Below are 23,210 nucleotides of genomic sequence, written 5' to 3' on the forward strand. Positions count from 1 at the left end.
CTTGCAAAAAACCGAAGTAATGATCATTGCAGGTTGCTGATGATAAAGAAGACAGCCCGCAGGAAGCCCCGATGAACAAGAGACGAATTGCTGTAAGACGTTTTAGAGCGCTGTTTGAGTGTGAAAAATCATGAAATGAACGGCGCAATCTGAGATACACGCACAGAGGGTGAAGAATGAGAGCGAACACAGTGCTCTCAAGTGAAGCATTTATTTTCGCGATAAAAAGCATAAACACACAGACGACGCGAAAATGATTCAGACCGTCCATGTCAACACAACAATAACCCGCCGCGGTGGCTCAGTGCTTACGGCGCTCGGCTGCTGGCCCGAAAGACGCGGGTTCGATCCCTGCCGCGGCGGCCAAATTCCAATGGAGGCGAAATTCTAAAGGCCCGTGTGCTATGCGTTGTCAGTGCACGTTAAAGGACCCCAGGCGGTCGAAATTTCCGGAGCCCTTCACTACGGCGTCCCTCATAGCCCGAGTCACTTTGGGGCGTTAAACCCTAATAGACCTAAACAAACAAATATAACAACGAAAATTGAAAGGGGCGCTCAAGCTCCGGCTTAAGGGTACGAGGCGGTAGCGTTACTGGGTTAATTAATGCCTGTATATGCGGAATAGATGAATCTCGAATATACGTACATTCTAGATCCCTCGGAATCGTCAAACCACTCCTGGCACAGGTGTGCAGCAGTTAACCGATGCACCACTGCCCCGCGATGGCAGGTGTTGTCACCGGTGGGCCGTGTGCGACTCAGGTTGCTCTTCTCCAGTGCGCATTCATTAATTTAGCTGCCACCCGTCACTGTGGTCAGTTCGCTCACAATCCGATGGGCAGGTTGTGATAGCACCACATACTAAAGTGACGTATGTGGCTCACATGGTTACTTCTCCCGGTTTTTTTGTTTCGCTCACAGCGCTGACGCCGGGTTTTTTGCACAACTAGAGCATTAACGCCGTCGCATTAACAACTGTACGCGGAGAGAATCAAGCTCCGCCTCAGAGGTTCAACGCGATAGCAGCAGAACCAGCAGGGGCCACGGCACTGCTCACGAAATGCCTCGCCACTCACCGTTCCTGCTGTTCCAGGTGCTGGTGCTCACCGGCTATCACCTGCCTGTTTCACCGACTTGCCGACCGGTTCCGCAATCTTGCGGCGCTAGCTGGTTTCTGGACGACTGCGGCTGCTCATCCGATCATCTGTGCGCACCCCTGCCGATGTTGGACACTTTCCACGGTCGGGCCTGGCAACATGCTACATTATCAGCTGACGAGGACACCTACATAAAGCACTCGGATTTCACCGCCCCCTTGGGCCACGGCACTGCTCACGAAATGCCTCGCCACTCACCGTTCCTGCTGTTCCAGGTTGGTTATTACGAGTGTTCTTGTTACCGTGATGATGATGTCTGTCTTGTAGCAGTGTCGTGGCCACCCCATATTCTGAAACGTTTCCGCTCGGCGGCAGTGTACATTTGGCGCATTTTGGTCCTGGGTGGGGACGTTGAAACAAACCCAGGCCCTATGACGAAGGGCCAAGAAGAAAAGCTCGAACTGGTATATGAAACTGTTCAAAGGCTTGAGATGAACCACACGAATATCCTCGAAAGTGTTAACAAGATTCTTACAATTCATATTGGCTTGCAAAATGAAATGAAGACTTTAAACGATCGTGTGCATGAACTTGAACTTAAAATCGAGTCTATTCCAGTTCTTCAAAGTGACTTACTGTCTTTAGCTACCCGTGTGCAGGAACTGGAACTTAAAAAACAGTCAGTGCCTACCACAGTATCTGCCACGAGTTGTACACACGATGTATCCAACATTCAAGTAAAACTTGACGACCTGGAAAATCGTTCCCGCCGGTCTAACATTCTTTTTTATGGTGTTCAGGACACTGATGAGTCTGAAACTTGGGAAGACTCTGAGCGTCTTGTGAACGAATTCTGTTCTAGCAAACTTGGTATCACGTTGTCTTCCTTAGCCCGTGCTCACCGCATAGGCCGTTTTTCTCAGGAAAAAAAGAGACCCATTATTGCAAAGCTGTTCAACGAAAAAGAAGTCGAAACACTTATGAGTAAGGGCTATAAACTCAAAAATACCGATTTCAGCATTTCGCGAGATTACTCGAAAACGGTTCGTGAGAAACGCAGCCAACTGTGGAAGTATGCCAAATCAGTAAAAAAAGAAGGTGACAAGGTCCGTTTGTCTTTTGATAAACTGCTTATCAATGGTGTCTCGTATTTCTGGGATGATCAAACCAGTAGCGCAGTGCGCGTGTCCCTTGCCTGACGCATCCCTTCCAGTTCTCGTAAAGTGGCTGGCAAACCACCCGGGCGGCCAAACGCGCAGCGTTGCTCCAATTACGATGTCAGTTTTCTGTACACTAACATAAGGAGTGTTCTTTCTAAAAACGTAGCTCTTTCTTCTTTAATTGATTCATGCTGCTCCTCGGTCATCGCGCTTACCGAGACTTGGTTAAATGACATGGTTCCTGATGATGTCATTTTCGCCTGTGACTCCGAATTCAACATATTTCGTTGTGACCGCACGGGCCGTAGAGGTGGCGGTGTCCTTCTGGCTGTCAGTAAAGTGCTCACTGCTGTGCCTATCGAGGTCACGTCGTACATAAAATCGGTATGGGTTCGGTTGAGTTGTGGTCCCACGGTCGCCATCATTGGCGTCATTTACCGCCCTCCGGACATGAATTCTTCATTCGCAAGTCAGTTTTCTAATTTACTAAGCGATCTTACTTGTCGTTTTCCGAATTCAAGCTTACTTTTACTTGGTGACTTTAAATTTCCGGCTATTAACTGGTCGTCTTTAACAGCTCCTGCCAATGATCCCGAAGCTCAGGCTTTCCTCCAGTCCTGTCTCGATTTCTCTTTGCAACAACTTATTTCTGAACCTACGCGTCGTTCCGCCACTACAGCCAATATTCTCGATCTTATCTTGACAAGTGATCCTTACCTTTGCTCCAACATTGCGCTCTTAGAAGGCCTTTCCGACCATTCCATAATCACGGGTAACCTGAATTTTGTGCCCCATAAAAAGGTAACTCGTACTAAACAAATAAGGTGCTACAACCGAGCAAACTTCGGCGAAATAAACGCTCAGTTGTCAGTCTTTGCTGATCATTTTCTTCACGATTTTTCGTCACGCTCCGTGGAAACAAACTGGAACCTGTTCAGCGTGAAACTTGCTACTCTCATTGACAGATTCATACCCGTCATCAGTATCCCCTGCACTAACACAGCACCTTGGTTTAATAGGCATCTACGTCGCCTTAATAACAAGAAAAAGCGTCTTTACAGACAAGCCGACAAGAACAGACACTCCGAATCTTGGCAACGGTACAAATTATGTGATAAGGAATATCAGTCTGAGTTGATATCTGCACGTAGGCACTTCTTCACACATGATCTACCGGCAATGCTAACAAACAATCCACGGAAGTTCTGGCAGATAATAAACCCCGCTAATCATCCTGACATTACTCTTACTAACGCGGAAGGCAGCAGTGTTCCAGTGGCCGAATGCGCCGAACTTTTCAATAACGCATTCACATCCGTTTTTACCCGTGAAGATCTCCCTCTACCTCCTGTTTCTGTCAGCACTTCTAATACATCAATGTCCGAAATATTTATCAGTGAGACCGGTATCTTATCCTTACTAGAGAAGCTTAAAACAACATCAGCATCAGATCACGTTGGCTTTAATAACAAAATACTCAAAAATTCATCTGATGGTATTCATCGCATCTTGTCCGCTATTTTTTCACAATCTCTATCATCAGGCGTGATTCCGCTGGACTGGCGCCTAGCTAAAGTTGTGCCAATTTTCAAGTCTGGCGATCGTTCCTCACCACTAAATTACCGACCCATTTCATTAACTAGCACTGTTTGCAAACTTCTTGAACACGTAATTCACTCGCAGGTAATTAACTATCTTGAAGAACATAACATTATCTTTAAATATCAACATGGGTTCCGTAAAGGCTACTCTTGCGAAACGCAACTTGCCGGATTCATTCAAGACATACATTCATCGATTGATGCTGGCATTCAAGTAGACTCCATATTTCTTGATTTTTCTAAAGCTTTCGACAGAGTACCTCACAACCGGTTATTAATGAAACTAGCACTGCTTAATATTCACCCTCTTGTCATTGCATGGGTTTTCCTGTTTCATGCATTTTCTGTTTTCCAGGTCTCAATTTACAACTGTCAATAACCACAATTCGTCTTTCAGCCAAGTACACTCTGGCGTCCCACAAGGAAGTGTGCTTGGCCCCTTACTTTTCCTAATATTTATCAACGATTTACCGGATTCCATTTCTTCCCATATCAGACTTTTTGCTGATGATTGTGTAATTTATCGCAAAATTTATTCTAACACCGATTGCCAATCCCTTCAATCTGACCTGGATTCAGTAACAGCATGGTGCTCAACCTGGCTTATGCAACTTAATCATTCAAAAACTAAATTGATGTCTTTTACTAACCGAATGTCTCGAATTCAAACAGCATACTCCTTAAATAATAGCTCACTCGAGCTAGTCACCACGTATAAGTACTTAGGACTTCACCTTCATTCAGACTTAGCATGGAACCACCATATTAACCTTATGCTTGCATCTGCTAATCGGTCATTAGGTCTTTTAAAACATAACCTAAAGCATGCTCCTCCTCACCTCCGTGCTCATGCCTATACCACTCTAATTCGACCTAAAATTGAATATGCCTCGGCTATTTGGGACCCTTACCAATCTTACCTAATAAATAACATTGAAACATTGCAGAACCGCGCCGTTCGTTTTATTTACTCCGATTATTCACGTAACACCAGCGTCACAGCCTTAAAGAAACGCGCAGGTCTCCAGGATTTATGTCTCCGCCGTAAAATTGCACGACTGTCACTTTTTCATAAACTTTATCATCATCCATCACTTCATAACGACTTTTTTTCTTTGCCTACTTCGATTTTTGACCGCCGCGATCATCCCTTTAAAGTTAGACGCTTCACGTGCAGGACATTTATCTATGCGCATTCATTCTTACCACGCACAATATCTGACTGGAACACTCTGCCTTCACATATCGCAACCACCACTGATCCTGATAAATATTTTAAACTTATATCTTCAATAACTACTGCTTAACTTTTCGCATACATTGTTATTTTCTTTGTTCATGGCTTCCTTTTTTGCAGGGTTTGTTACTAAAAAGATTCATTGTATTAGTGTTCTGTTTGTATAATTTTAATAATGCAGTAATCTTCGTTCTTTGCCGCGCTGCCATTCTTTTGATTCTTTTGCTTACTTATATGTCATGCAAAGTGTCTTATTTGTGCCTTTGATTGATTCTTTTGCTTACTTATTTCATACAGTGTGTCTTATTTGTGCTTTTGTTGTTTGTTTTATATTTGTGGTTTTTTTTTTATTCTGTTCAATTGCCTGTGCCCCCCCCCCCCCTATGTAATACCCTCTCGAGGGCCTTTAGGGGTATTCTGTATAAATAAATAAATAAATAAATAAAAAGCAGACTCCACCCACTGCAGAGCAAAGGTCTCTCCTATGTATATCAGATTAATCCTGTCTTGTACCCACTGCAGTCACTCCAACCCCATAAACTTCTCAATCTTATCCGCCCAACCAACGTTCTGCGGCTCCTTGCTACGCTTGCTCCTCTTGGAATCCATTGCGTTACTCTTAAGAACCATCGCATTACATGCCTTCGCATTAGATGACATGCCCACGCCCATTTCTTCCTCTTGATTTCGACTAGGGCATCATTAACCCGCATTGGTTCCCTGACCTACTCTACCGTCTTCCTGTTTCTTAACGTTACACGTATCATTTTACGTTCTGTAGGTCGCTACATGGAACTCAGCTTAAGTGTAACTCTTTTCCTTATGCTAAACGTTTGTGCCACATAGATAAGTACCGGTAAGATACAGCTGTTATAAACTTTTCTCATCGGGAATATTGGTAAACTGCCATTCATTATCTGAGAAAACCTGCCAAATTCCGATTCTTATTCTTCGAGTTATTTCGCTCTTGTGATTCCGACCCGCGGCCACTACGTGTCCTAAGTAGGCATATTCCCTTATCACTTCCCGCAGCTTGCGGGAAACTTCGGTTGGCTTCCAAGACTATTGAACATTACTTTGAGTTTAAGCGTGCTAATTTTTAAACCAACCATTTTGCTCTGCACGTCGAATTTATTGATCATACATTGCAGTTCATCTCCTGAGTGAGTTAGGAAGGCAGTGTCATCAGCGAATCGCAGGTTCGGTTTTCCCGATTAACTCTTACCCCCAACTGTTCTACGTCAAGGCCTCTGAATACCTCCTGTAACAGGCGGTCAATAACATTGGCGAGTTCCTCCCCTCCTGACACCCTTTCTTATTCGAACTTTATTACTGAATTTATGAAGGACTATGGCAGCTGTGTACCCGTTATAGATATCTTCCAGTATTTTTACATAAGGCTCTTCTACACCCAGATACCGCAATGCCTGCTTGACTGCTGAAGTTTCGCCTGAGTCAAATGTCATTTCATAATATATAAAGGCTTTGTAAAGCGGTTATTATACTCTATGCATTTCTTTATCACCTGATTGGTATTGGTATTGTGAATATGGTCTATTGTCGAGTACCCTTCACTAAAACCTGATGTTCGGTTGATTGAAGCCAAAGGTTGTCCTTACTCTTTCAGCGATTACCTTAGAAAATACTTTTCAGGCAGTGGACAGTAAGCTGATCAGGCTATCTTTTTGAGATCATATAAGCGTTGTTAATTAAGCTTCTAGTACGCTCGAGGTCATAAGGAAACGCGTATAGACGGTAGCTAGTTTTTCTAGCACAATCTCCTCTCCGTGCGTCAGCAATTCTGCCGTTACCTAATCCTCACCTGCTGTATTCCAAATCAAATCAAATCAAATCAACTTATTTAGCATTTCTTTCAATACAGAAATAAATGCAAGGATAAGAACAAAAAGCTGCTTCTCGAGCAGCTTGACAACGGTTCTTACCCCTTGTTTTCTCTTGGCAACGGATAACAGCAGAAATAATACAAAGCTGCGATTAAAATTGTACGAAGATAAGAGCATGCAGTATACATAGAAACTGTAAACACAAAATATATAGTAAACACAAAATACATAATATATAGTGGCTGTTGGCTTCTGTCATATTTACAACGAGCCCCTCATTCCCCTTCCTTGTTTGCTTAATTGCTTAGCGAGGGCCTCGATTCTGGCAGCCTTGATGCCATAGGAAGCCTAAGAGGGTTCTCACACAGCTTCCACCCTCTCCGTTCGATGACGTTTTACGTCACTCCTCCGGTAACTCAGGACGTTCTACGTCCGCCGCTTATGAACGTGGGTGGCGCTGATGAACACTCTCAAGGTTAGGTTACTTGTAAACATAAATACCCCCGAAAACAGAAGATTTGACAGCGGTCGCCGTAGCTCAGAGGTAGAGCACCGGACGCGTAATTCGGAGGTCGTGGGTTCGGATCCCACCGGCGGCATGTGGTTGTTTTTTCTTCTGTTTTTCTAATCAATTAGCTTTAAGCGACGACATATTAAGTAATATTCTAAATTGATCAACAGCACAAAATAAATAAATTATAAAAAAAATCCCCTGTGCCCCTTGGTTTCTGTGGCTGTTGGCTTCTGTCATAATATACATAGTAATTCCAAACACAAAATGCTGCATATTAGTAAAAAGTAATAATACAGGTTCAGTGTAACTGATAGACATGGATTCAATAAGACGAATACTAATACTTAATCACCAATATTTTGCACACTGAAGAACATCTAACGGCGAAATTGATATATGGCTATACAGGACTAAAAACATTTCCTGCTGCATTTGCAGGCATAGAAGCACAGACCACAGTTTTACCACATACAGTGTAATGCAGCCACCATTAAAAATACGTGCACAAAAGGCTGCAATAATAAAACAAGATTTCAAAACATTGACGTTACCTCCCTAAATTGTGAGTGAACAAACACTTAAGGTGTTGTTTCGATAGTGTGTGGATGTCCGTGTTTGAATTATGATAGTTGTTAAGTAAAGTAGGCATAATGCATTGTAGTCTGTTGTGACCATGATTCGTGCGGGAAAACGGCACCAACCATACTTGTCTTGTTCTTATATTGTACGGCACCTCGGGTGGTTTTGTTAAATTGCATAATCGTAGAAAAGGCATCCGATTAAATTTCAGGGAATATTTGTATTTAGTAGGGCATTCAGCTCGTACATATATGTCACAGGAACAACACCAAGCAAAAGGAACAGGTCCCTTGTGTGAGCGTCGTATGGAACATCTGCTATGTGACGGAGAGCTCTTTTTTGTAAAAGAAGGAGTTTGTTGATGTTCGTTAGTGATGTAGGTCCCCATACAAGATTACAATAGTTTAGGTGAGGATTGAAAATAGCATTATAAAGTAGCAGCTTTATTTTGAGTGGAAGAACTTGTCTGAATCGGCAAAGTATCCCGCAAGCCCTGGCCAGACATTTAATCACACAGCCTACATGGATATCCCAGATCAAGTTCTCGTGAAAGGTGACACCGAGTGTTTTCACTTCTTTTGTTATTTCTATCTTCTCAGATCCTAAATAGAGATTAAGATTGCGGTCAACAAATTTTTGTGATGGCAAGAAAATGACAGCCTTTGCTTTTATATTGTTTATTGCTAAAGAATTAATTTTGCTCCATTCTGACAATTTATTCAAGGTAATATTTCCTAATTTTTCGAGTTCCGTCGTATCGTCACATTGAAGGAAAAAGCTCGTGTCATCTGCATAAATTACCAAAGAGGCTTCTGGGGATACCCGTGTTATATCATTAATGTATATATTGAAGAGTACCGGTCCGAGGACACTGCCCTGTGGTACTCCGCATGTTATGCTTCGTAATGTGGACTGCTCTTCTCCGATAGAAACGCATTGTTTTCTGTTTTCTAAATAAGATCTTAGCAGAGCAAGGACAATGCCACGAAAACCGTAGTGGTCTAATTTAGCGAAAAGAGTTTGATGATTAATTCTGTCGAAAGCCTTTGAAAAGTCAACGTAAACACCTAATGTTATTTCTCTTTCTTCGAATCCTTTGATAATGAAATCTTTTTGGGTTAGAAGAGCCAGTTTCGTAGACATATTTTGGCGGAAACCAAACTGGCGCTCCGACAAAACATTATGCTTCTTACAAAATGACATAATCCTTTTACAGATGACTTTTTCAAATCCCTTTGAGATAACTGGCAGCACCGAAACTGGGCGGTAGTTCGAAAGCTCATTTTTGTTTCCAGATTTGTACAGGACAGTCACTTTAGCCCTCTGCATGTTCTCTGGAAAGACACCAGTGGCTAGACACACATTGAAAATATGGGCAATAACGTCTACCAGGAGGTCGGCGGGAGGTCGAGGGGGGGGAGGCCAGTATCCCCCTTTGCGTTGCTCCTAAGTCCAGGTTTACTTTCTGTTTCTTTATTGGCGGGATGTCCAATAGCTGTGCACTAATGCCTATGTCTTTAACATTCTGATTACATTGGCTATGTATAGATTTGTGTAGAACCCTTCGGCTTCTTTAACTATCTTATCCATATTGCTAATAACATTGGTCTCCTTGTCTACTATCGCATACATCTGGTTTTGGCTTTTACCTTTGCCTAATTTCCTCTTCACCGCTTTTAGGCTACCTCCGTTCCTTAGAGCATGCTTGATATTCTTCATGTTAAACTTCCTTAGTTGCCTACCTTGCGCTTATTTATTAACTTTGCTGGCTCTGCCAGTTCTATTCTGCCTGTGGGGCTAGATGCCTTCATCATTTGGTGTGTGTTAATAAGACCTTTCGTCTCCTGAAATAGGTTGCCAGTATCCTATCGAATCAACCGACCACCTACATCTACTGCGCATTCTGTAATGATAGCTATGAGATTACCGTTTTTTGCTTGAAAATTAAGGTCGTCGTCCTCAGTTAAAGCCGAGGATTTGTTCACCAACGATATACTGAATTCCTCTAAGGCATTGTAAAATCGGTGTTTCCAGGATAAAAAAAATTCGCTGTGGCTTAGCTTGGTTAAGCCCGGTAATTGCGAAAGCAATATCCGTACCTACGCCATGGTTCAGCTGGTAGTGTAGCTGGTGGTGGTGCTTGTGGTTAGACTTGTGGCGATGCATCAGTTATGCAATTCAATCCAATTCAATTCAATTCAATCAATTCAATCTATTTCAATCTAATGTAATCTAATGTAATCTAATGTAATATAATGTAATCTAATCCAATCCAATCTAATCCAGTCCAATCCAGTCCAGTCAGGCCGCCGTTCATGCGCACCGCCGTCGCACACGGACGGCGCGAGATGGTGGCCCAGCTCTTCGGCGTGACGTCACAACACCTGTGGCGCTCCTGGCGGAGAGAGCGGGAGTTAGGCCGCCGTTCATGTGCACCGCCGTTGCACACGGACGGCGCGAGATGGTAGCCCAGCTCTTCGGCGTGACGTCACACAGAAGTCATGCGAAAGGTCATTTCATGTGCACCGCCGTCTCACCGTAAAGGCTTGAAAGTGAAAGTAGTATTGCTTTCGCAATAAAACACATGCTAAATGCACAAAAGACGTTTTTGCATGGACAACCACCGCCGTAAGTGGTTATAAAGTGCAAGCAGCGCCACTGCCAGCCATAACTCGTCTTTGGCGGTTGGAGCAGCGCTACACCGGGCCGGACGAGTGTGACTCGTCATTGGTACGATCTCTTTGATACATTGGTCATTGATACATTGTTACGATCTCCCACAACGAGTACAGCTTGGGGTTGGGGATTAAAGTGTTAAAGAGATAGAAGTCCTAGTACAATGACCCATTTCCACTCGCTCTGTGCTTGCACAGGTGCGCCTGTCCCTAGATACGCGAAAGTGCAGAAAATGAATAGACTGTCCATGTCACAAGACTGGGAGCACGGACGCACAAAAATGAGCGCACAGAAGGCAAGAAAAGACAAACTAAGGAAGGTAAAAATATAACGAAATAAGTATTCTGTGACCTCACTTTCCGACTTAGGACAGGAAAAAAGTATGCGCTGACCAGCCTTGTGCTAATTAGGGGCACAACTGAGCATTTTTTAATTTCTTTCGGGCAGAAAGCCTCACCTTAATGACGTCTTGATAGGCGCCGAGTGCTGGGTTATTGTCCAAAAACTTCTGGCTCCCGTGCAGGGGCAAAGGCAAGAGAAGGGCCGCCAAGGCAAGTGCGATGATATACATTCTCGCCAGTTTAATGGGCGCAGCAAAATGGATAAAGAGAGAGAACCCTTTGCAGTGTTCGCAAAGCTCCGAAGAAAGGTTTTATATTAGTCCGCGACGTTCTTTTTTTTTCATTTTTATTCCCCTGTCAAATCGCATGTTTTGTCTAATGCCGACACAAAGCACTTAATTAGCCTGTGAAAAATTGCAATGTCTGGTTTGTGTTATCATGCCTCAGCTCGTTCCATCCGGTCGACAGCCAACTGTGCCCGCACGTGGAGGCAAAGGCGTACGCGTGTTTTACGGCTTGTACCGTGGCGAGGACCGCAAACGCCTGGTCTTCACCTGTTCTAGCTCATTTAGCCCGCCAACAGACGTGAACCGTCACCGAGGCCTCACACACAGGCCGCATGTGGAGGGTTGGCGAGTCTGTATAGAGCACGCACATGCTGAAAAACAGCCCAACCCTATTCATATGCGAACCTCTCCATGGCCTCTCAATTAAAATCGTAAGGAGTTGATGGGTGAACGTCAGACCTAGAACTGAAGGAGAACTAAAGTGGAACAAAAATGTTTGCGCACCGACGCTGTCAACCCGAAATCACACAAGGTAAAAAAAACAGATCGGAATGAGGGGCAGGTTAGCAATCGAGACGCACATGCGCTTTGGTATTGGTAAAGTAGCGCTTTCGGACAGGTAAAGGAAAACTCAACATCGACGCAAGGCAAAAAACCTGGAACATCAGTCTGACCTATGTCGTCTCCTCTTCTGACGGCCCTGTGAGAATTCCTACCTCGATGACGCCCTTCAAACTCCCCTTGGTCTGTCGTTCGCGCCAACCTTGGTGCATCGTTCGTGCCTAGATCGGTTTCATGTTGAAACATTTTGGCACGCAATGTGTAGCGCACTGCCTTCTGTGCTTATGACGCATAATAGAACTTAACCAATCAAATGGCGTTTACAGTGCTGGAAAACAAGTGGCTTATCCTACATGAGCATTTCACTGGTTTGTACATGCATGTCCTATATTAAAACCTCAACAAACCATTGGAATTTTCAGTGTTGGCAAACCAGAGGCTCCTCATAGATGGCCTTGCCCCTGAATTTTTCGATTTCTTTGTATAAGAAGCCTTGCGATACAGAAATTACCACTCACCATTAAAGCTTATTTATATTCATTTTCGTCTTTCAGTGCCCGAAATCTTTAAGCTTTTTACTCGCGAAATACTGAACAAAGTATATATTCAATATTTTTTTATAAATTTAAAGATATCGCCGATATAAAAGACCAATTTCCTAGTTCTTAAAATATTATTATGCAATAATTACCTCTACTTGCGCCAGGAGTCGTTGGGGGCCTAACACTTTGCCTTTAGTTCGTTTTTCATATCTGTCCTTTCAAGGGCACTTCCGAATGCGCTCACTTTCCGTCTGGCCTAAATTATTAATACTGTCCTGTCACTTTCAACTAAAGCTTGAAGTTGGGCTAGTTGGTAGTCGTTAGCGTGTGTTCTGTCGCCTTCTAATGTCCTGTGTGTGTGAATTTCGCTAGTTAATCTATGTGGTCACTTTCAGGTGGCTTATTCTGAGGTAACGTGTAATAGTGCATATTATTATAAGTAGTGGGGAAGTTCGATGTTAGCATAACGTCATCAAGGCCCCTCAAATGACAAGTATCAACAGCCGTAGCAATGAAGTGGAGCACAATTTAGCTTTCAGCGGCTTTCAGGATAGCTCAGCCCACGTTTTTCCGAAATTTTGAAGATATATATTGGTCCTGTTATCATCCCTACGATAGCTCCATAGACTGTGAGATTTCACGTGCAATGTGCAGAACTAAACGACATGAATCAAGCTCAAACCCCGCGCACGTGTGAAAACAACTGGGTTTCCAGTATTATGTAGCTAAAGGAACACTTTGTGGGGATTGGTCGCGGATAACGATTTCATTACATGAATCGAAGTTCTTGTCGTTAGGGGATGATGTGATTCGTTGTATACGTCTCACCAAAGGCAATTTATATGTGCGCCGTTAAAAACTTACAAAGTGAAACCACTAAATCGGGAACGTTGTGGTACGGGGCTGATTATCCGCTCGTGGAGTTTGTGACGATAATGATTTCATTAAATGAATCGAAGTTCTTCTCGTTAGGGGATGATGGGATTCGTTGTATACGTCTCATCAACCGCAATTTATATGTAAGCCGTTAAAAACTTACAAAGTTAAACCACTAAATCGGGAACGTTGTGGCACGGGGCTGATTATCCGCTCGTGGAGTTTGTGACGATAATGATTTCATGACATGAATCGAAGTTCTTGTCGTTAGGGGATGATGTGATTCGTTGTATACGTCTCACCAAACGCAATTTATTGTACGCCGTTAAAAACTTATAAAGTTAAACCACTAAATACCGCCGCCGCGGTGGCTCAGCGGTTATGGTGCTCGGCTGCTGACCCGAAAGACGCGGGTTCGATCCCGGTCGCGGCGGCTGGAATTTCTTTGGAGGAGAAATTCTAGAGGCCCGTGTACTGTGCGATGTCAGTGCACTTTAAAGAACCCCAGGTGGTCGAAATTTCCGGAGCCCTTCACTACGGCGTCTCTCATCGCCTTAGTCGCTTTGGGACGTTAAACCCCATAAACCAACCAACCTAAACCACTAAATCGGGAACGTTGTGGCACGGGGCTGATTATCCGCTCGTGGAGTTTGTCTCCTTGATAAAATTCAAGGTACCATGACAGAAAAGGTTGATGAGGGCATAACTGAAAAAGTTATGCCCCCACAGCAATGCAAGGATCTGGGGTTCGGATATGTACTTCAACAGAATTACGAGTCGAATCACTGTTCACCAGTCGTGAAAAAATTTATGAAGATGGTTGGTTTATGGGGTTTAACGTCCCAAAGCGACTAAAGCTATAAGAGACGCCGTAGTGGAGGGCTCCGGAAATTTCGACCACCTGGGGTTCTTTAACGTGCACTGACTTCGCACAGTGCACGGGCCTCTAGAATTTCTCCTCCAAAGAAATTCCAGCCGCCGCGGCCGGGATCGAACCCACGTCTTTTGGGTCAGCAGCCGAGCACCATAACCACTGAGCCACCACGGCGGCCTAAATTTATGAAGAGTACGCTTGATCTTATGCAGTGCCCAATGTGGCCTACTGAGGTTATTTCAATAAAATGTTTGGGTAAGCATCGCGCAAGGTGTCAGGAAAAATAAGCCCACACCGCACAGGAGAAAATCTAGAAGCTGCAGCAAAAGTAGGAAAACATGGTCTAGGTGCTCTTTGGCAGCTTTGTGGGCTCCATGCTTCGAGGCAGTCAAGTAAGAGCAGTTATCGTCCGAAAAAGCTTGCGTGCGAAGTACTGATGCATTAGGTTTTTGCGAAACGGCACTCTTGAAATGGTAGCCTCAATTTGCAATACAAAATCATAATCGCTGATACCTTCTTCAATAAATTTGATATGGCTACAAATTATAGCACAACGTGGTAATAAACATTGGCTGCTATTAAGTGAAGTGTCTGATAATGTAGTCTCACTTACCTCCGACGCAACGTTTACTGCGCTTCAGAAAGATAAATGAGAAAAACTGAAATATAATATCTTCTTGTTGACTACCGCTAGCAAGTAGTAAACATTTATAAATGAGACAGCCAAATATTTAAAAAAAATTTATTGCTTAGACTTATAGAGGGCATGCTTCCAGTTCGCGCAATATGGCTTGGGCAACATCAGCCATCCCGGCGAGAACCGGAAAGGACCTCCCAAGAGCTAAGTTGCATTGGCTGTAAGAAAACCATTCACGTCCAGGTTTGCTGCCGTGCTGATGATTCGTAGTTTGGCGAGCTGCTGTGGCATGGCTGCGGCATCTATAAAGTACTTAGTGGAGCTGTTCTCTACTAAACTGATGAGGCACATAAACTAATTGTTACAGAACTCTTGCAATAGAACTGTTCAACTGCATTCAAGCAAATTCCTCGTATAGCTCCTGCACGTTGACTTCACGGCTCCTATGACATGCAAATATATGCATGGTGTCGTGATCAGCAACTTGTGTACGGCCATCGCAAGAAGCAGAAGAATTATTAAATAAGGCACTGAATTTTCTGGGGCACAATGTATGTGGAGAAACTGGCAAAACATTTCGCAGGCAAATATTAACTGATGTTTAAGAACTAACTGCCCATCATTTGCAAAACGTGGAACCGAATTTTTATATTATGCCTTGTATCAAATCGCTGATTTAAGAGGCGCTCCTGTGTTGTGCGTTGTCAGTGCACGTTAAAAATCCCCAGGTGGTCGAAATTATTCCTGAGACCTCCACTACGGCACCTCTTTCTTTCTTCTTTCTCTCCCACTTTCCTCCCTTCCCTTAAGGTGCGATTCAGGTGTCCGCCGAGATATGTGGGACAGATACTGTGCCATTTCCTTTTCTGAAGAACCAATTTACCAATTTACCAACCATCATAAAGGGTCTCTAAAAAGGTAGTTTTGAAATTAGGTTTTTCAGGTTTCTATTATGCAGATTACACGCCACCGAGTGTTCATGCTTTGTGCAAGACCTGAACAGCGAGCCAAACATTTAGAATATATTTTAAAAAATGAGCGCTTCTATGCCTCGTACAACCAGCCATGGTGGGCTTGCGCCTGAATCCGCGCTCAACGCGTCATGCAGCGCTCGTTACGTCAGCAGTGGAGGGATATCACTGGTTTACCGTTCCAACTGTTTCCGACGTCACGCAGTTACCATGGCGGCGGCCGGAAACTCTGTGCCCCCCCACCCTTCGGGCGAAATTCCAGCGCACGTCTGCAGTCGGCGAAGGGGCTGAGTGTGTGGTGGCGTAGGAGGAAAGACGGCATTCCAGCGTGCAAAACCTGACGAAGAGGAGGAAGAAAGGCGCGAAGACGCGGAAATTCAAATTGTAACTACTGACAACTCGACCTTCCACAAAACACATTTCAAAAATTCTTGCTTGAGTATATTTCTCAAGCGACGAGCTTTAAAGGTACCCTGAAATAATTTCGAGAGGCATATTCCAGTGAAACATATCTGTGGAGGCAGTCTTTGTGGGTATTTCAATCAAACTCGAAAGCTCTGATTGGAGTTTGTAATTTATAAACAATTTTTTAAAATTGCTGCTTGTATTAGTTCGCAACCGATTTGGGTGACATCTCACCGTGCGGCGTCCCCTACCCCGATGACGGCAGCAGGCAGACTGGGCAAGCCTTCGATGGCCCAGTCTGGCTACTGACGTCGCTACTGAAATCGCAAGCAGTGGTGTTCAAAATAATTCTAAATTATAGGGTCCACGCAAAGCTTTCAAATTTGATTCAAATACCCACAAAGACCACTTTCACAGATATGTTGCACTAGAATATGCACATCGAAATCGTTTTAGGGTCCCTTTAACACTCTAGGTAAACCGCAGTTTGATTCAGAGGCCCTTTCAGTACCCCTTTATTTCTCGATTTCGCACCCCTATATATGAATAATTAAAGAGACAAAAAGGAATGAATTAGCTATCTAAAGCAAATTAACGTTTTTTAAATACCGCAACGAAGTACAGGCGCTCACAAAAGTTTTCAGAACGCCGAAATGAAAATAAATGCCTCAGTTTCGTCGCCACGTAGAGGAACAGCCAGGCGTTAACAAGTGCATCGTGTTGTTCGTGGAGAAAAGCACGGAGTGCATCCTTCAGTTCTTTGAGGCATGCTGAAACTGCTGGGAAATAAAGTTTGCTGTAATTTTCGTGCACTGAAAGCTTTTGGGGGCACCTGTGCCTCTAAGTTACGAGCGCATTTTTCTGCTTTTTGTTATTTAAGCAAACTTTCACGCACAGGGTCTAGCATTCGTTCAACATGAACGTCAAATCAACATCTTTGGAGGAAGGTTTGGTCTGTACGGGCTGAAACACTGCATCAAATGCGGCTTGAGCAGCTTTGCGAAATAGCCTGCACGCAGGAGACAGAGGGCACCTGTGTTTTCTTAAAAGAAAAACCAAACCGCTAAACTTCATCGCTTAGCAAGCAAGTAACATGAGAGGCAAAGTTACTATTTAAGAATCATACGAAAAATCCAGTCCAGGAGTCAAGAATTATGCCTTCTTTTTATTGAGAGAAAATTGCGGCAAAATAAGCCGCAACCTTAAATTCTGGATTTTCTAGTACGCCTGCAGGTGCACAAGCCAAAGAGAAACAGTACCGCAGTATTGCACATATCCATGCTGACTGGCCTGCAGTGAAAGAACTACCATCTATGAAGGCTGTCGTGCATGAGCAATAGATCACCAATGTATTCCGAATACATCAGATGTCAAAGCCCATGACACTGGTCAACGTTCGGTGAATCCATCATGCCACAGAAATAAAAAAGGTCCTTAACATCGGTTAATTGGTTTTTATGAAAAGGAAAGGGCCCAGTAATTGTCTCACAGGTCGGTGGACACCTGAACCGCGCAGTAAGAGAAGGGAGGAAGGTGGGAGTGAGAGAAGAAAGGGAGAGAGAGGTTCATAGAACATTTCATTCCATGCGACGTCAAGCATACCAAAGACCATAAAAAAAATAAAGTTCGTAACATCCATGCGACATTTCATTTCATTCCATGTCAAGCCAGACATTCCGCAGTGAGAGGTATGCGCAGAAGTCATCCTCGTGCTTTGCCGCTTTCTCTTTTCATGCGCGGAAAAAAAAAGCGGCGGGTATTCAAAGCAAGGATTACTGCGAAAACCATCTTGGTTTGGTTTACGGGGTTTAACGTCCCAAAGCAAGTCAGGCTATGAGGGACGCCATTGTGGAGGGCTCCGGAAATTTCGATCACCTAGGGTTCTTTAACGTGCACTGACAACGCACAGTACACGGGCCTCAACAATTTCTCCTCCATCAAAATTGTGTACATCCATCAGTGTACGCCTCCAGGAGCACGCCAGGTCCCTTGATGGGGGTTCGGGGACGCACCTGGCTAAGCATGTAAAAAGCCACAAGTGTGCCCCATTGTTCAAGGAAACGCGCGTTCTCTGGAAGCATAAAGATAAGACTTCCCGGGAGATTGTGGAGGCCTTCCGCATAAGGAAGCCGACAGATGTATGCGTGAGTTTGCCATCCTTGCTACTGCTTGACGCCGAGGTTGATTATCTTCAAAGGACACTAAACCATGATAACAGGTAGATTCGTCGTGATTGAACGTGTGTTCTTGCCTGTAACCTTTGTAACCGTGTTATGACTGTGCATGTAACCATATGTTTCGTCTATATATTTTTTTGTGTTTTTAATAAACTTTGTCAGTTGTTAGTGAGCACTTGTGTTGTCACTCTGTCTCTGTCCCTGTCCCTGTGGTGCCACACCAGTGTGAATTTGTAATAAGAGAGTAATTACTCACTGACATCCACCCGAGCGCTGCCATACGGCTACAAAGGAAAGCTATACATCTTTCGCAGAAACTTCATAGTTAAAAAAAAATTCGTTCTGGTCCGGGGTTCGAACTCGGGACCACCGCTTCACCAGAGCAGTAGCTCTACCAACTGAGCTAACCAGGACGGCAAGCTACGGTAGGACGAGAGCGAATTGATCAATGACTCGAAAAGGGAACTGTGCTGGTGAAATATTTAGGGGAATCCCCCAAGGTGGAGTAGATGTGTAATAAGGGAGTAATTACTTTTTGACATCCACCAAAGCGCAGCCATGCGGCTACAAAGGAAAGCTATACAGCTTTCTCTCGGGTGGATGTCAATGAGTAATTACTCCCGTATTACAAATCTACTCCACCTTGGGGGATTCCCCTAAATATTGGGCCAACACAGTTCCCACTTCGAGATACAGGTTTATTCTGAACATCATTAACATGAGGAGAATGCACGTGATCCATGTGATGTGGCATGTGAACGCGGCGGCGCTGACTTGATAAGGGTGGCGAAAGCAGCGCGCCGGAGGGAGGGGGGGGGGGAGGGGAAGGGGTCTCCGGTAGGAGCGCCGCTGGGGCGCGGTTACGCTTTCGGCAAATCGAGCCAGCTGTGGGGTAGTCACGTAAACGGATGGCGGGACAGCTTTTATCAATACGAAGGCAGAAGATGGAAGTGGCGCCTCCGAAGATGGAAAGTCTGTTTGGTGTGAGTGGCTACTACGTTATCAGCCAGGTTTCTTGTACCGCTTCGAGTCCTTATCTGCGCCTCTCGTCCTATTCGCGTATCATTTCACTTTTGTTCTCTCGCGCTGAGGTGTTAGTGCCTGTTTTGTTGTAGCAAAAGAGAGAGAGAGATATATAACTTTTATTTTTCAGCTCAAATCCGAGCCTTCTTAGCTCTCCGTTTGGTGGGCGTTATTTATCGGCGGTGGCGCCTTGGATGTGTCTGATGTGGGCGGCGAGGAGCGGCCAGAGGGTGGGCTGCAGAGAGGTTGGTGGTGCGGTCCATCGGGCCCACGTGAGGTGAAAGGGGGGAGGCAAGGTATGCGAGGAAGGTATGGTGGGTGAGTTAGTGGCGCGGGGTCATAACCAATATGTATGAAGGTTTGAGGGATGCTCTCCGCACACGAGACAGGCGGGTTTGCCCGGTTTATGAAGGACATAGTGGGAATACAGTTCGCAGGGAAGGGAGTTAGACAGACTAATTCGACAGGCACAGAGCCTGTCGAATTAGAGTGGCGTCAGCACGGCAAACGAAATGGGAGGGTGACGGAAGGGTTCTTCGCATGTGCCGCAAATTGCGAAGGTGCTCGCGGCGGTCCTGTCGGTGTGTAGCGCGGTCTGCCTTGGGATTATAATGGGCTGGCCAGGCAGTCGGAGGGCCCAGTGGTATTTTTTCACGGGCCAGAGCATGATAAAGCTCGTTCTCCGGTATACCTTGATGACCAGGAATCCATTCAAGGCGGACATGGAGCGTAGAGTGGGCTGTTAGGTATTGCAGCAAAGTGTCTAGGATATGGGGAGGGAGTTTTTGAGATTCGAATGAGCGTATGGCAGCCTGAGAGTCTGCACGTATGCTGATGGTGGAGGAAAGGTGGTCGTGAAGCCTAATCGCCTCTGCTATGGCCAGAGTTTCTGCGTCGGTTGAGGAGGGCACTCCTGTGTGGAGATATGTGGAGGTGCTTCGAGGGCCGATTACTGCAGTAAGTACTTGGTGCTCGAGGATATGGGCATCGGTATAGTAAGTGTCGTGGCCCAGTGCGGGTAAATGGTTCGCCAGTGCTTCACGCCGCCCGGGATTTATCGTTGGAGACATGTGGCGTGGAATGGGTTTTACAGTAAGACGCGGGAGGCTTTTCCACGGGGGAGCAGATGGTTGAAGCGGGGGTAGTTGGGAAATGGTGTGTCCGAAAAGGCTGAGGAGGTCTCTGCCTTGCTCGGAGGTAGAGAGACGGTGTATCTGGGCTCGGTGGTGTGCTGCTGCGCGTTCTTCGAGGGAGTTGAAAATGGCGGCGTCTGCGATCAGAGCATTTGCGGCGTAGATGGGAACTCCCATGGCTAATCGAATGAAGCGACACAGAGAGGCTTCCAGTTTGCTTACTTGAGAGGATGTGAGGCGTTGATAGGGGTAGGCGTACAGTCTTTGTCAAAAGTAACCAGGCTGCATGGTTTGCTTCTAGCTCGTACAGTGGAGCCCTTACAGCTTCCCTAAAGCTGAGATGGTCGTTGAAGGTAAGGCCTGGGGGTCTTCTTACCTTCCAACACATTTTAATCTTCAGGAAAGCCACAGGGGCTCCACTATACAAGCTAGAAGCAAACCATACAGCCTGGTTACTTTTGACAAAGACTGTACATGACCCTCGAATAAACGAGTGCTTCTATAACTCGACGGAGTTCGTGTTCTCTAAGTCCATGCTTTTGACGAGATATACGGGACAGCATGTGGCGAATTTGGTTCAGTTGTTGCAGGAGTTGGCTAAGCCACACATTGCACTTGCTATCTTGTTGAAAAGTGGAGCCAAGGATCTTGATGTGGCTCCGTCGGGGAATAGGGGTTTGCGCAATAGAGAGTTGAATGAGTTCGCGGTAGGAAGAAGCAGTTTTTTGAGGAGCGTTAGAAACCACGATGTATTCCGACTTTTCGGCGGAACAACTCATACCTATGCGCCGTGCATGCTCCTGAACGACGTCGAGGCCTTGCTGCAAAGTGGATTCTAGTTCCCCGGCGTTTCCTGTGGTAGACCAGAGAGAGATATCCGCATATATAGCGTGGCGTAGGCCAGGAATTTCAGCGAGTTTTCGGGGCAGTTCTTTCATTGCCAAGTTGAAAAGCATACGTGAAAGAATGAATCCCTGTGGTGTACCTGCGGTGAGGGGAAAGGGGGCGGAAGGTGTGCCGTCGGGGCCAATGATTCGGAGGGTCCTGTCTGTAAGAAAGTCTTTGATGTAGTTGAACATGCGTACCCCAGGGCGAGTGTCTGCCAGGTTGGTGAGAATTGCGGAGTGGGCGACATTATCAAAAGACTTTTTGATATCCACGCCGGTCAAAACTCGAAGCTGTGCGCTGCTTGGGAAGGCGTACAAATCCTCATAGATTTGCCGTCCAATGTCTTGTGGGCATACGTGGGCGCGGAATCCGACCATAGTGGGAGCAAGACAGCGATTGGTATGCAGGTGCCATTCGAGGCGGGTAAGGGCCATCTCCATCAGCTTCCCTAGGCAAGAAGTCATGGATATAGGTCGGAGGTTAGTGATGAGCGCAGAGGATTTTCCTGGTTTCGGAATCATAATTAGGTGTGCCTCTTTCCATGCAGCGGGAATTTTCCCGGAGCGCCAAGCAGTATTAATGATCTGAATAAGTTCGTCTAGTTTTGAATCGGTGAGGTTACGGAGTAAACCATAGGTAATTTTATCTGGGCCGGGTGCTGTGTTTCTCTTAAGGGAGCGTAGAGCAGCCTGAAGTTCGGCGAATGTGAAGTCGGAATTCATTCCTTGCTCGTCTGCTTCTTCTTCGGTGTAAGGGTATGACGGGGAGCTGGCAGGAGAAGTAGAGGATGGGTAAAATTGATTTCGGATTTGCTCAGCCAGCTCTTCTTGTGAGACGGTGAGGGCCAACTGTAGCTTTTGAAGTGTGTTACGAGGTTTACCCTGTCCAAGTAGGGTGCGCATAATGTGCCAGACTTTTGGTGTGTGGAGTCCCTCGACCATGTCATCGCAGAGCTGAAGCCAGTTGTTCGTGGCTAGTTGGTCAGCGTATTCTTGGGCTGCTTGCGTTAGTTCAGCAACTTTTCTTTTCAGTGCGTGGCTAGATCTACAGTTGCGCCAAGCTTTTATGCCCCGGCGACGTTGTTTCCATAGCCCAAGTAGGTGTGTGTCAATGTATAGATAGTCGGGAGATCGGTGGATATGTTTGGTGTGTTGGGAGACGGTCTCCATAATGCGCTACACAATTTTTAGGGGTCCTCGAGTGAGACTGATAAGGAGTCGAGGGCCGGCCGAGCCTTTGGCCAGTCTACGACCATAGTGGGAGGTAGATGTGTTCCGGGTGGTCTGGAGGGTCGCTGGGACGTGAGCGTTATCTGAAGAATACAGTGATCACTCCCCATCGTGTCACCCGTATTACTCCAAGAAGCGCGGAGATCGCTGCGAATCCATGCAAGGTCGGGGTTTGTGTCGGATTGTGCTCCACATCCTAGACGTGTAGGCATGAACGTGTAATCCAGGAGGGTGAGGTGATGAATACCGGCGAAGCGGTCGAGTTTTCGTCCGGAGGCTGAAGTACGGTCGTATCCCCTTGCAGGGTGTGGGCAGTTGAAGACACCTAGAAGGACTAAAGTAGTAGGGACATTAGAGGCAGGGAGGGCCGTATGCAAAGGTGGGATGCTGGTTTTAGAGTCGGAGGGAGTCCAGTAGCAGTTTAAAATCGTGATACGGTGACCCTGATAGGTGGAGTGTGTCAGGACATGCTCTTTCGTCCCGGAGTTGAGGTGGGATATATCTTCCTGAATGGTGGGTATCGTGCGCCGTATGTATGCAACCGTCAAAATCGGCGGA

At 45.5% G+C, this 23,210-nt stretch overlaps 1 protein-coding gene across 1 annotated transcript in view; it reads right to left on the reverse strand.

The window, feature by feature from the left end:
- The window catches only part of LOC149345599 (uncharacterized), a 44,752-nt gene extending 33,473 nt beyond the window's left edge, over positions 1 to 11,279 (reverse strand). The window contains exon 1 of the mRNA XM_089585255.1: positions 11,166 to 11,279. Coding sequence (XP_089441381.1) covers positions 11,166 to 11,279 — 114 coding nt within the window. The remainder of the gene's footprint in view (positions 1 to 11,165) is intronic.
- Between the last annotated feature and the right edge of the window lie 11,931 nt (positions 11,280 to 23,210).

This window comes from Amblyomma mixtum, chromosome 4 (genome assembly GCF_055824585.1).
Source record: "Amblyomma mixtum isolate Tamu chromosome 4, ASM5582458v1, whole genome shotgun sequence".
Lineage (NCBI taxonomy): Eukaryota > Metazoa > Arthropoda > Arachnida > Ixodida > Ixodidae > Amblyomma > Amblyomma mixtum.